The sequence below is a fragment of the Malaclemys terrapin genome, chromosome 7, assembly GCF_027887155.1.
Source record: "Malaclemys terrapin pileata isolate rMalTer1 chromosome 7, rMalTer1.hap1, whole genome shotgun sequence".
Classification (NCBI taxonomy): Eukaryota; Metazoa; Chordata; order Testudines; family Emydidae; genus Malaclemys; species Malaclemys terrapin.
In genome coordinates this window covers 20,189,537-20,204,658 of record NC_071511.1, presented here as the reverse complement: position 1 = coordinate 20,204,658, position 15,122 = coordinate 20,189,537, and the positions used below count along the sequence as shown (strand labels likewise).

Sequence of the window (15,122 nt, the reverse complement as noted above, 5' to 3'; positions counted from 1 at the left end):
GGGGTCTGCCAAGCAGGGCCGGCATTAGACTTGCTGTGGCCAGGCCAGAAAGATGAAGTCCTGCCGTATGGGGCTGAAGCCAGGTGCCCTGAGCCCTACCACCCGGGGCTCACACGGAAGTCTGAGCAACTAAGATTTGCAGGGCCTGCTGTAGCGTGGGCCCCCCGGCAATTGCCCTGATTGCTACCGCCTAATGCTGGCCCTGGCTTTTATATGCAGAAAAACAGTTGTTGTGGCACAGGTGGACCCTGGAGTTTTTATAGCGTGTGTGTGTGTGTGGGGGGGAAGATGGGGGGGGGGGGGCTCAGAAAGAAAAAGGTTGAGAACCCCTGCTATTTTGTATTGTTTTCCTTTATGAGAGGTGGGAGAGTGAATCATTATTCGTAGCAGTTATGTAACTACACCAGAGATGATGTACTGTGTAGAGCTACCTGGCATTAGCTGTGGGCATTCTCTGCCTAAGGCTGATCGCTTTTGGAGTTCTCCGCTGAGGTCCAATAGCTAACCAGTGGGAGAGCAGCAACTGAGTCTGTGTTAATCAGACAGTGAGATATTCTGAGTAACGCATTTCATGCACCTGGCTGACAGGTGGGAGTGGGGCTGATGTATGTGGAGACTGGAGTTGTGCTGCAGAGAAAAAAAAGGAGCTATTATGCCAATTATATAGAGTGTGTGGAGCATGTAATGATTATGCTGAAAGCCAAAGAGAGAAAAATGCAAAGGGCCACATTTAGCTACTGTATTATATTCTCCTACATTATACCAGCATAAATCCAGATTAACTACATTGGCTTCAGTGGAGTTAATTGAGTTCACACCAGTGTAAATGAGAACAGAATTAGCCCAGCAAAAGTTGGATTTTTCCCCCTTTTCTCCAGTGAGGTTCTACATATTTGGCTGCAGGCTTGGCTGCTGTTCATTGTTTATCCATCTTAACTTTAGCAGATCAAGCCAAGTCTTCCTGGAGATAGCCAAGGCTTCATAGAGGGAGCTGCTCTGGAAGGCAGACGTGTCTCCTGGAAGGTAGACATGTGCCTCGGAGTTGGATTACTCATGATGGACTCCACGCTTTTAAAAGTAGTTTCTTACAGTTTTTTCCTTGGGGGAATTAGAGGGACTTGGATCTCAGAAAGTGCCCCACTAAGTGATTCCGTAAAACATAATCTATCATTCTCTTGTTCTGACCTGAGCAGTGAGCAAGTATTGTTTCAGCATCTCCATCAGGCTATTTGATTGTTATCCCTTAAGAACCTCACCCAGTGGAACATAACTGAAGGAAATGAAACTCCAACCCCATTAATGATACAGACAATGCCTTTCACTAAACAAACTCAGCTTTCTTGACTTTTCCTTGCCAAATAGAACGGCCTCTGCCCCTCCCTTACAGACTCTGTAGGCACTTCCTGTAACTGGGAGTGGCTGTGTAGCCACCAGTAGTTGGCAGCTAATGGGATAAACTCCCACAGTCCCTGAAGGTAACATATGACGTGGGCTAGAATTGTAGTCACAAGTGGCAGCTTAGTGTTAATTCCAGTGGCACTGATGGACAATATATGCCTCCTAGCCATAAACAGACACTGTATCTTAATGGACAATAGAGTAGAGACCTTGCCAACAATAGATGAATAGATTCATAGCAAAAAATGAAATGTTACAATGAGGGAAATAAAAAGATCCAGGTAAGCAATGTACTGTGCCTCACTATGCAGCTGGTTAAATGCTATAAAGGCCTTATAATTAGTTTCAAATCCTGCTGTCTTCACTCAAATTCCTACTGATGGACTAAAAACTGAGTGTGGAGTTGAGGGTTTGTCACTGCAAGATAGCAGAAGAGCCAAGATCCATCATCAAGTTCCAAGTTATTTTGGATCAGAAAATAAAACTCAGGACTTACATTTTCAAAAATGAGACACCCAAAATGAGTGGACAAGTAGAGCACCCCAAATAAGAATGCCCTTTAGAAAATGTAGTGCCATGTGTTACGAAATTAGAATCCCGAAAGACAACAATTAGCACTTCGCCTGTAAGCCATTAACTCTAACTACAGGACAGTCAACCATCTCATAGATAGATAGAATTTATAGAACACAGCAGGCAGAAAATTGGTTAGGTTTGCAAATTCTAAATGAAATTAGCTTGCACTTTGGTTGAAATAAGACAACAGCCAGTAAGATTAGACTGGATTAGCAAACTCACTAAAAAATTGAATAAAATAAGACCTCCATAGAGGAGCAGAAGCATTATCTCATTGCAGATCGTTGATCGGTTTAGTCAGGTATCTTGTCTCTAACAGTGGACGCTTTCCGATGCTTCAGAGGAAGGTACCAAAACCCCCCCCCCAAAAAAAAACAACAACAACCAAACAACCAACCAAACAACCAACCAAACAAACAAACAAACCATAATGGTCAATGATTATTAAGGCTGGGAGTCTGGCACGGTGGCACGGAAGTCATGGATTCCATGACTTTCCAGGACCTCCATGACTTCTACAGCTGGCAGGTGCAACTGAACCCAGGGCTGCCCAGCAGCAGCAGCTGCGGTCCCGGGCGGCGGGGCTACCTCCTGCCAGCGGCGGCGGTCCCTGGTCGCTCCCTGCCAGCGGCGGCGGTCCCTGGTCGCTCCCTGCCAGCAACGGCTGCGGTGGTCTCGGGCTGCCCCCCCTCCCCCGAGCACCAGCGGGCACCCCAGAGGCCCCCTCCCCCTTCGAACACCAGCAGGCACCCAGGCGCCCACCCAGCACCAGTGGGCACCCCGGAGCCCCTCCCACCAGCACCAGTGGGTGCACCAGCGGGCGCCCCAAAGGCCCCCTCCCCCCAGGACCAGCAGATGCCTCAGAGCCCCCCACTGTAGCATCAGCGGGCACCCCAGAGCTTCCCCTCCAGAGCAGCAGCTGCACCCCTGGAGTCCCCCAGAACACCCAAGATTTAGTCGGGTATATAGTACAAGTCATGGATAGGTCATGGGGCCGTGAATTTTTGTTTATTGCCCATGACCTGTCCATGACTTTTACTAAAAATACCCATGATTAAATCTTAGCCTTAATGATTATCCAGCATCTTATCTTTCTCCTTCCCCAAGCTCCCCCTCCTGTTCACTAGTATGTATATAATAACAGACCTTTCTTCTAGTGCAGGAGAATACCCTAGTGATTAAGTACTGCTAAAACAAATGGGTTGGGTTTTTTAGCTGTCAGAGCAGTAGGGAGTTGTTATTGCAGAGGGACATCTTACCAGAACACTGGCCTTTCAAATGTTTAAGGTGCTGGGGCTTGACTGGCTCAGAGATACACGGTGTATGGAAAGGTTTTCATTTCTCTAGGTACACTGATGCACGAATCTCAGAATCATGTTCCAATTAAAAACTTCTCGTAGAGCTAATGTCAACCCAAGCTTCTAAATCTGTTTACAGATCAGAAAGCAGCAAGGAAGTACTAGGCTTACGGCTAGCAAATGGGATAATATGAAGCAGGATTTTTATGACTGTGCACACATTAGAACATGTACCAAGCAAGGAATGGCTGTGGCCTGGCATAAAGTTGCTGGTTTGTTTGGGTCGGATGAAAATGTTTATTTTCAGCATCATAACACCGTGTAAACATAACAAGCCTGAGTCAGATGAAGTCATTTGAGTTGCATGCAGAAGAAATTTGACCTAATGTCTGAATTTGGGTTTACCATTTACTTGCCAACACATTTTGATGAATGCATAATTTCAAATAGTCTATCTGTAAAAAAAAAAAAAAAAAATGTTGTTATTCCTAAACTGTTTTAGTTAAGAACTCCTGGATAAAAAAGGCACTTACATATAAAATAATGTCATGGTTTATTATTTTCACATGGCAATTAATCATTTGCTCACTATTAAATGAGCTGGCCCCTGTGGTTGAATTTGCTTTTGGTTTTGCATCAGGGTCAGTCATGCCCTCGGATTTTTAATTAACTAACCAACCATCACACTAGGAAAATGTGTAATTTTATACGTGCATATAAGAAGTTAACGGAATATAAAAGTTTATTTGCTTTTACTGATGCCAAGTGAAAGCAGGTTCATTGTGAATAGAATAAATTGAAGATGCTCTTTCAGATCCTATGGCCTGATTAGGAGAAATGGCTTCCCATTCCAGCTTGTTAAGGATAAACCATCACAATACTTTAGTCAGAGCCAGAGTATGGCAGGCTGTAAATGATACAAGATTCTAGTAAGAATTAGGGCAGTGGGAAAGAGCTATGGATGTTACTTAAAAAATGTGAGCGTACTGTAAGACATCAGCGTGCAATATGTATTTCATTTGCCCATTGAGAGGAGTTAAGGGGATTCAGAGTAAGCAGCAGAAACACTGCCCCATAGCAAGCAGAATCCCTTAGGGTAGGGGTAGTCAATTATTTTTTGTCAAGGTCCAAATTTCTTGGTTAAGGTATAGGCAAGGTCCAGACTGCAGAGAAACATTTTTCACACAGCAGTAACAATAAGGACAATAAAAAGATTTTGCAGTCCGTTCAAAAGTATCTGGCAGTCCCGATTTGGCCCGCAGTCAGCCTGTTAACGACCTCTGTCGTCGGGGGTGTGGAGGCTCAGCCCCATCACTTACTGATGCAGCGTGCGTTCCCTATACACCCACTGCCTGAAGTTAGTCAGCACACAAGGACTGCACATCTTTTACACCTCCTAAATCTGCCAGAGCACACCCTCTTAGAGCAGTGAGGTTCCAGTGCCAATGTACACAGCCTCTCAGTGCTCACTGGCCTGATCCCGTGCCCAGTGATGTCAGTGGAAGTCTTTGAGTCAGTGGAGTGTTGGCAGGGGTGAAAGTAACTTAAGTGACTTCCCGGTACGCAGGGCATCCGGGGTCCTGAGCAAGGTGCGGGGGAGTGGCTCTGGGCCCCCGAAAAGGCGGGGTCTTGGGTGGAAGGAGCGGGGCTGGGGCCAGACTCCCCCAGCCAGCCCTTCAGCACTGCCCGGCTCGCGCCGCCCGGGGCTCCAGGCAGGGCCGGCGTTATGATCCACGGGGCCCGATTCCAATACCCGGCGGCAGTCCGGGGCTTCAGCGGCACCGAAGGACCCCCTGCTGCCGAAATGCCGCCAAAGACCCCCGGAGCGGGGCCCAGTTCCGGGGAATCGGGTGAATTGGCTTAAAGCTGGCCCTGGCTCCAGGGGCGATTTAAAGGACCCAGGGCTCTGCCTGCTGGCGCAGTAGCAGTAGCGGCGGCTGGGAGCCCCAGGCCCTTTAAATTGCTGCCAGAGCACCAGGCCCTTTAAATCACCGCCGGAGTCCCATGGTAGCGGTAGCGGCGGCTGGGAGCCCTGGTGCTCTGGCGGTGATTTAAAGGGCCAGAGGCTCCAGCCGCTGCCGGGAGCCCCAGGCCCTTTTAAATTGCCGGGCCCCGGGGAAGCTGCCCCTTTTGGCCCCCTCCCCCATCAGCGGTCCTGCCAGTGATGTTGGCTGTGTTACCATACCGTACTGGCTTACTTTCACCTCTGAGTGTTGCATCAAGCACAGGAAGTATTTGCATCATATTCTGACAAGGTCCTGCAAAGGTAGAAACTTCTGTGTACTTTTTGAGGCCTATTTGTGTCCTGGTCAGTAAAGGAAATGTATGCGTTAGTAATGGGTGACCTTTAAGGGAACTTAGTTTGGTTAAAGAAGTTTTGTATGGTTGGAGTTCTCCCAATAATGTCTGTTTAATAAATTCATGCCACTTTTTTCTCTTTAGAAACCAGAAACATGGCAACAAAGGAGAAGCTGCAGTGTTTGAAAGATTTCCACAAGGACATCCTCAAACCTTCTCCTGGCAAGAGCCCTGGGACACGCCCTGAGGACGAGGCAGAGGGGAAGCCGCCTCAACGGGAGAAGTGGGCGAGTAAGATTGACTTTCTGCTGTCCGTGGCTGGTGGATTTATTGGTTTAGGCAATGTCTGGCGGTTTCCGTATCTCTGCTATAAAAATGGCGGAGGTGAGTATTTTTCTCTCTCTCTAATTCAGCTATACATTCGTCGAACCATCCATCCTTCCAATACTGTAGCATCGGCGTGTCTCCCACATATTTAAAATCGAGATATCCATAACAATCTCTTTTCTCTTTCCCAACCTGTAGGAGAAATTGCTTGATTATTTCATAGTTAATATCCAAGCTCTGTTATGAAAAAAACCAACAACCTTGCATTTTACTAGTATTACAGTTGAACTTCACTTTTAACTTAAAAATAAATATATACGTTAATTATATGGATCAATATTCTCAGTGTAAATGTAGAATAACTCCAATTAATGGTGCTACTCCAAATTTATAGAGGTGCAACTAAGACAAGACTTGAACTGAACATTTCTTTTGGGTTTTCACATAAAAATACTGCTTTAGCTTAAATGAAATGAAAGTATATCTAATCCTCATCATCTTTATAGATGTTCACTTTAAAAAGGAATGAAAATGCCCTTTCCCTTTGGTTTGTAACCATTCTATTTTTAATCTTTGAACAGGGGCAATAATCCCAGAAAAGTAAAATTGTTATATGTGTACACAAGGGTATCAAATGTGTTTCCTTGTTACATATATCTACCGCAGCATGTGTATTGTTCTTCATTTTGAATTCTTTTAATCTTTATTGTACATCATTGTGTTTTCTCTACAGGTGCATTTCTTATACCTTATTTCATTTTCCTGTTTGGGGGAGGTCTTCCTGTGTTTTTCCTGGAGGTGGCGCTAGGACAATATACCTCTGAAGGAGGAATTACATGCTGGGAAAAGATCTGCCCTATTTTCACTGGTTAGTTATTTTCCTGCCATATCGTAACACAAGACACAGTTAATGAATGTAATGACATGTTACTTGGAAATTTTCCAAACAGCTGTGCTAGACTCACTGATGGCAGAAGGTGTTATTAATGGATAAATTCCATTTCGGCAACCAGTCCTGCGAAGTGCAGAATGCCTTCAACTCCCATTTTTTCAACACCAAGGCCCTGGTTCATCAAAGCCCTTAAACACGTGCCTAACGTTGCTACTGCGGGGTTTATGCATAAATTGAACTGCCTTGCTACATAAGGATGGGATTACTCAGGTGCTTAGCACAGTGAATGTGTTTAAGTGCTTTGCTGAAGCACTGAATAAATTATGGGGGAAGTTCACTCCTGGGCAGAGGGCCACCACGAGGCATATACACCACATAAGCTGCACTTAAATCCTCAGATATTAGGGCCTGATCCTAGAAAGGGACTCCCATTGATTTCAGTGGTCTTTGGATCAGGTCTCTAAGGTACACCCTTGATGTGGTTTATTGCTTCAAAAACGGGGCAAGTATATGCCCTTCATGTCCCTCACAGCTGCTATTTGTTGTAGTAGCTGACTGTATGATATTGGTTCCTGGAAAGGTAGACGTCTGAGAGTAGAAAGGAGAAATCATAGTATTAATTTTTGTTGCTGTCGTCTTGTTAACTGACAGAAGGGCCAATAAATAAGAAAGAAGTTGCATGTTGTGCACTAAATAGGCTCGCAGCAAGAGGCTGTGCAATCTGTGAGAAAGAGAGAGGGCGTTTCACATTGTGTTGACGAGCGTTGGAGAAGGCAGTGTTCCCTTGAAATACTAGGGGATCAGAAGCTTTTCCATAGTCTCATATCCTTTTGCGAAAGTGCCTTTCCAAATATTATCCTGGACTGGAAACCAAACTCTTTTTGCCATGCATCACAGTTATATTTACATGCACAGCGGGAATTTGAATGGCTTTCTGTGGAAAGATTCAGGCATAGAGCTTTTGCAATAATTAGATCCGACTGTGAAAAACAACTCTGATTGCTCCATATTATTATTAAAGGGCATTTGCCAACAAATGAAGAAACACATGCCGTTCACAAGAATTGTGCTAATGCCACTCTGAAATTTAATGGGAATATAAAATTAAAAGCAGGTTACCAAAATCCTTTAGAACCCCTAACTGCATCCCACACATTGACTGGCTTCAGAGAGACACTGGGAAATGAACTGATTTGTTAGAATTAACCCCCATTAATTATGAGTGATTACACTGGATATAGCAACAGAGGGTCCTGTGGCACCTTTAAGACTAACAGAAGTATTGGGAGCATAAGCTTTCGTGGGTAAGAACCTCACTTCTGCCATTACTTGCATCTGAAGAAGTGAGGTTCTTACCCACGAAAGCTTATGCTCCCAATACTTCTGTTAGTCTCAAAGGTGCCACAGGACCCTCTGTTGCTTTTTACAGATTCAGACTAACACGGCTACCCCTCTGATACTTTACACTGGATATATACACCTATCTCATAGAGCTGGAAGGGATGCTGAAAGGTTGTTGAGTCTAGCCCCCTGCCTCACTAGCAGGACCAAGTACTGATTTTGCCCCAGATCCCTAAGTGACCCCCTCAAGGATTAAACTCACAACTCTGAGTTTAGCATGCCAATGCTCAAACCACTGAGGTATCCCTCTCCCCCTAAGGTAAAGATGCACTACTTTCCTTTTCAAAATTTAAGTGGGAATGGGCACCTTAAATTGACTTAGGCCTTGATTCTGCCACCCTTACCGATCCTGAGCAGTATCTTACTCCTTGAAATGAATGGAACTACCTAAGTGAGTAAGATTGTATCCAATGGGCCAAATTCTTAACTGTTATACTGAAGTCAGTGGAATTACCCTGATTTACACCCCTTTTTTTCTCCCCCTCCTCTCACTAGGCCATGGGGTGGGGGGAGAAGGGAATGCTCTTGGTTTAAATAAAAATCACCTTGGTATCCCTGGAAAAGGAAATTTATGGGTCTAATAATATGGCTAAGTGAATGTTCTGACTGAACTGTAGAACAGATAGTACACTCTATGTGGGCGGTGGGGGGCAGAGGGGGTTGCACTCAGCACAAAATTCTTGGCTGTGGAGAATCACATTGCAATATGGCTTAAGGCTGTGCAATATAAGGCAGATCTGCCAGGTGTTGACACAGTGTATCAGTAAGCACCTTTCATATAAACATATTTATTTAATGTAATAAATAAATTAATTAATTACTTTTACAAACTATTGTAAGTCTTTGTTGGGAAAACAGTTTTTATCGCTCCCATTCCTAAATGGAACGTTAGCTTCAGAAAGCCCTTCAAGATTCTAAATACTAGTGGTTAAAAGGTATCAGAAGAAGGATCTGTATGCAGGCCTTTTGTTTCTTACTTTAAATAAAGAGACTGGTTCTCCTCTGACACAGAGGTACAAATCAGAAGTAATGCCAATGAGAGGAGTCAGACCCACAGAATAGTTTCGGAATTTAATTCTGCCAGAACTGCATTCCATCACCTCCTTGGTTGCCATTTTAAGTTGTGGAGGACGTGGCCTTATCTGCCCATGACCCTGTGTTTAAAAACAAACAAGGGACATTTTTTATTGTCAAGTATTGATAGCAGAGTTAAACATTGATCTCATTAGCAATAACAAGCACAAATAGCATACTTTCTTTGCAAAAGAGAAATGGGTGCATAGACTATGGCTTTCACTTCGCTTGCTTTGGAATTTTTAAACACTCGTCTTATTTTGCACACACACTGAACCTTCTGCCCAAGGATCTCATTAATACCGCTGCAACCACTGGTGCTAGTGATAATCAGTGACAGTAGCTTGGTTATGCTTTAGTTGTGTGTGCTGTTTAATGGGATTCAGTTTCCAATAGTGGTATATCCTACACCAGGATTTAAATCCACAGAGTATTAAAAAATAACTTTACATGTCTGAGATTTCATAGTGTTGGAACGATAAGTGACCATTGTGTATGTGTTTTATTTATTTATTTTGTATTAGGAATCGGTTATGCTTCCATAGTGATTGTGTCCCTTCTGAATGTGTACTACATCGTCATCCTGGCTTGGGGAGTGTACTATCTGTTCCAGTCATTTCAGAGCGTCCTACCTTGGTCGCTTTGTGGTCAGAAGTGGAACACACCTACTTGCGTGGAAGACACTCTCAGGAAGAACAAAACACTCTGGTTGTCACTGAACATTACGAACTTCACATCGCCCGTCACAGAGTTTTGGGAGTAAGAACATGCATTATTATTTTTAAGAGCACTTTATTTAAAGGACAAAAATCATAAATTCAAATAGCTTCTTCTATTGAAACTCCATGGGGAATTTTAGGTAAGGGAAAATGAATAGATCTAGGTTGGAGACCTTGCCTATAGCCTGATGGAATAATTGGTGGCCAGCAATTAGAGAAGGTGCACTGATGCTGACCCCAAAGCTTAGACAACATCAAGCCAGGGTGCTGAATCAGGGCTATACTCAAGCATAGATAAGGCCATAGTGTCACCTTCTTATAGGGTGACCAGATGTCCCGATTTTATAGGGACAGTCCCAGTATTAGGGACTTTTTCTTATATAGGCGCCTATTACCCCCCAACCCCGTCCCCATTTTTCACACTTGTTATCTGGTCACCCTACCTTTTTAATGCCAAACGCTACGTGCAGCACAGATCCTGGCCAGTCCTTAGTGTTGTCCCATTCAAATACTAACAAGACCCAACTGTTCTAGCTTCTGAGATTTTAGCCTTACCCAACCTCAAAACAAAAATCCCGCCTCAGAAAACTACTTTTAAAGTAATGTTAAGGATCTGACTTGAACCCACAAAAGCAAGTGAAAGTGAAAGCTTGTGCCAACAGTATTGTCTTAATTCTTGTGGTACTTGGGTATTGCTGCACACATGAGGGTAAATTCAGACCTACTGTAAGGGCTTCAATGCCATGGATTTCACTAAATACATTGAATTTGACCTATGGCTAGGAGATAGCTCAGTCTTCTCAGATCCTTGCAAAAACAAAGGACGATGATCAGAGTTAATGGATAATGAATAGCCTGGGTTTTCAATCATACATTTAGGCCTGGTCTACACTGGGGGGGATCGACCTAAGATACACAACTTCAGGTACAAGAATAGCGTAGCTGAAGTCGATGTATCTTAGGTCGACTTACCTCGTGTCCTCACGGCGCGGGGTCGACTGCCACCGCTCCCCCGTCAATGCTGCTTCCTCCTCTCAACGCGGTGGAGTACAGGAGTCGACGGCAGAGCGATTGGGGATTGATTTATCGCATCTACACTAGACGCGATAAATCAATCCCTGAATCACGTCTACACTAGACGCAATAAATCAGTCCCCGATAGATCGATCACTACCTGCTGGGTAGTGTAGATGTACCCTAAATTGTAAAAACAATGAGGAGTCTGAAGAAGTGGGGTTTTTTTCCATGAAAGCTTATGCCCTAATAAATCTGTTAGTCTTTAAGGTGCCACCGGACTCCTTGTTGTTTTTGTGGATACAGACTAACATGGCTACCCCTCTGATACTTGGTACATTTAATTGTGATTTTCTTTGCTTCTGGATAGAAGTGAACTTCTAAATATTACATTAAACCTCTTATTTTTCATTGAAGGGTGTAGGAATGGGAAAGGAGGCACAAAGGCCCAGATCTGCAAAGGTATTTAGGCACCTAATTTAGATGCCTAAATACCATTGAGTATCTGGGCCAAAAGATATTCATATGTAGTGTATATAAATGCATAGGTTCACCCAATCGAGAACAGCAAGTCTCCCAAAACCTGTCTTGGTTTGAAAGGATTTTGGTTTTGTTTTCTATTGTGAAAAATACCCATTCATCTCTGGGTTGTGATTCTCTGCATCAGACATCAGTTTGGAACATTTCATTTACAAGTACCTTGAGAATAGGGGTTTACAATGGAAACAATGACAGACCATTAATTATGGTTTTGTGAGCACAGCTGTTTGTTGCCTTTCCCCCTCCCTTTCTTGTTAATACACTTTCTACATGTATAACAAATCACTTTCTAACCTGGCGAAGATGCCAGCCATTAACGTGGCAAAGAAAACTGGCAGAGATATTAAACACTGCCCGTTATTGTACTTTTCTGTGATCATTTGTCTTGCACCAGCCTACTGTGTAATCTTGAAGAAGATCTTGCTTTTCCCAGATGCCTGGAGTTTATCAGGCTTAAGCTTCTTGTCACAGTTTCTCTTGCGTTTCACATTATAAATTCTGTTTTGCACAATCTGATTTCTAAATGGAGAGACACCTCTGCAAACAGTGTATTTGCACAGGCATCAAAAATTTGCAGAATAAAAGGAATACAAAGAAGATCTGTTTGATCTAAGACCCCCCATGAGCAGATTCAGAGATTATTTACTTGTTTGGCATGCCCTGCTGGTTTATTATTAAGTGTAGCATTTGCTTTGATCCCAGTTTGACTTCTTCAGGCCACTTAAATTTCAGTTTGACTCCTTGAATCAACTTGAACACCCTTCTGTATTTTATAAATAAACGTAAGCTAGTTGCCACACCAGAAATGACATCCACACTGCAAATATTTGGCAGGTGTTAAGTTTGGAAAAAGAATCCTAGGAACTGTGCTGAAACTTGTAACCCAAGAGCTGCAGATGAGCCAGTAATGTAGAGTAGGTCTTGGACCATCAGATGACTGGTGTAACTGACAGAGTGCATCCTGTATTACCAATTTTTTCAGTGTGTCATTAGCACTAAGTTTCTGCGCTATGTGACAGTTACTTTCCCAGTTCTGATTTCCTGGGTGGTGGACTGGTCCCTCTAAAGATATGAGGAGTTGAAATGATTTACTAGACAGACATTCCACATCAAGAAGTCAAAGACCAACTGGAACAGGACAAAAAGCAATCTTCTAATGTGGATAACAAATCAGACTAAAGAGGTCTTGCACACATCTAAGCATGAAGAAGGACTCCCTGTATCTTGTGCACTGCCTTCTCCTTACCTCTATCTTCCTCAGCTCTGTTAAGCTTATGCTGTCTCACTTTTACATAAGAACATAAGAATAGCCGTATTGAGTCAGCCCAACGGCTGTCCAGCTCAGTATCCTATTAAAGAGTTAAAGTGTTAATGGGCAACTTTCAATATACCATATCTAAGGCCAGGCCAGACTTTATACAGTACATTATTTTTAATCTCCATTCGCCCCCAGCTCCCAAAAGCCTTTGATAAAAGGCAATGGTACAAACCAGCTAGATTTCTCAGGTAAAAATATACCTGCTGCCAGATATTCTGCCTTCAGAGGCAATGCTACCACTGTTAGGGCTTGTCTTCACTACCCGCCTGGATTGGCGGGTAGAAATCGATCTCTCGGGGATTGAATTATCACGTCTCGTCGGGACGCGACAATCGATCCCCGAATCGACGCGCGTACTCCACCAGCGCAGGTAGGAGTAAGCACCGTCGACAGGGGAGCCGCGATGGTCGATTTGCCACCGTCCTCACAGCGGGGTAAGTTGGCTCGGATACGTCGAATTCAGCTATGCTATTTACGTAGCTGAATTTGCGTATCTTAAATCGATCCCTCCCCCCGCTCTCCCCATAGTGTAGACCTAGCCTTAGTCAGCTATCTGAATAGGCTGGGAGGATCCCAATGCCCAGGAAGAGTTTTACCCTGGAAGGCAGAGGAATACCATCTTGTTAGTCTACCTGCCAAACTTCACTCATCCTTGGGAATAAGATCATCGGCGCTTATCATTTTTATTTTTAAAAGCTTGTGTTATTCCCTCGATCTTAAATATCCCATCATTGAGACCCTGCAGACCCACAACTGTAAGAATGACCTAGTCATGTCCACACTGTTTTGCGGTACAGTTAATACTTATTTAATTTTTTGTTTCTGAAACTAAATGCCCTTTTCAATCTGGGAAACGGATGTGGTTATCTTCATCACTAGTGTGTGGTAAAGCTGACACCACACTGATATAATTGGCCTCACTAATACATTAGCCTCTTCATGCTGAATGACATGTGCCCCTTCCCTGTCCTGCCGGACATACAGTTGAGCCTGACATTTCAGTTCATCTGAATTAACATTCTGTGCAAATCACATGCTTACTTGAGCAGCAGTAAAAGGGGTTAAGCAAATCTGGCTTTATCTCAGGAGACTTACATCTTGCTATCATGTGCTTTAGATCTTATTTCTTCAGATTTTCTTTTAAAGTTCTGAATTTTAAAGTCTTACAAATGCAGTAATGCGAAAGGGGTGAGAATTATGGGACAGCTCCCATTAAACAAGAGCTCTGATTGTCTGATGCTGACCAAATGTTTATAAATGGCTGGTAATCAGCAGACCTTGTTCATCCAAATCCAAGAAAGCCTGTCACATGTTCCTGGCATGTAACCCTGAGGAAAGCAAAACAAAACTAAACAAAATCCGACTTAGTCTTATGTGCCCTTGGAGGCAAATAAGATTTACGAAATTGCTTCTTTCATAGCATTCCCTTTAGTGAATTGCTTGTACACCTGTTTATAGTACTAGTTGTTATTGCTCAGTCTATGTTAAAAAGCACTTCCTCTCTCTTGGTATGAAAGGTCCTGACTGCATTAATTGACATGGGACACCCTTCAAGGATTGCTTAACTCCACTCATTCTATTTTTGCGCACATTCTGGAACCACTTACAACTCCTGTTTTTACATTCTCCGTGTTATTAGTCCATACTGGCTCTATGAAAAAAAGCCCAAGAATCCATGTTTGATATTTGTCCCACTGAATATATATATATATACGTCAGAACACATCATGCAGGCTTGGTAACGGAGGGAGTAATGGAGGTTTGTCCATATCACCAAAGCTGTTGTGCAATACAGTTCTTACTACACCTAGGAATGAAATTATAAAGATGTTACAGATGCAGACTGATGTGCTTCTGCTACAGAAATATGTTGGTTTTGGTTGCCTGACGTAACCTAATGCAGACACTGTGGTGGTGTGTGCTGAACTGGCTCCTTGAGGTATTCATCCTTGCAGGGGAGGATGGCTGAAGACAGCAAGGGAGCACATCAAACAGTGCACTTTACTAGTCCTATATAAAAGAGAAACCTACCTGGCTCCTAGCAGATGTTGTTCTCTTCCATAGAATGTGAGCCCAGAATCCTGGGTCACATTCTAGGTAAGGTGGCCATCTGCTTTTGAATCTATAAGAGAAAAACAAAGAGTGGTTCATGAAACATGCCACATACAGTCTTAGCCACATACATTCACAGATCTCCAGTTTCCAAAAGGAAAAAGGCTATTCAGTGTTTTCTTGCCCCAAGCCATGTTGGCTGCTTATTAGCATGT

General features: G+C 43.5%; 1 protein-coding gene across 3 annotated transcripts in view; it reads left to right on the top strand.

Annotated features, from left to right (window-relative positions):
- Nucleotides 1–15,122, top strand: part of SLC6A6 (solute carrier family 6 member 6) — a 77,387-nt gene that overhangs the window by 28,591 nt on the left and 33,674 nt on the right. For all 3 annotated transcript variants that reach the window (XM_054034731.1, XM_054034730.1, XM_054034729.1), the window contains 3 exons: nucleotides 5,715–5,954; nucleotides 6,631–6,765; nucleotides 9,789–10,023. In XM_054034731.1, coding sequence (XP_053890706.1) covers nucleotides 5,726–5,954; nucleotides 6,631–6,765; nucleotides 9,789–10,023 — 599 coding nt within the window. In that variant the 5' untranslated portion in view covers nucleotides 5,715–5,725. The remainder of the gene's footprint in view (nucleotides 1–5,714; nucleotides 5,955–6,630; nucleotides 6,766–9,788; nucleotides 10,024–15,122) is intronic.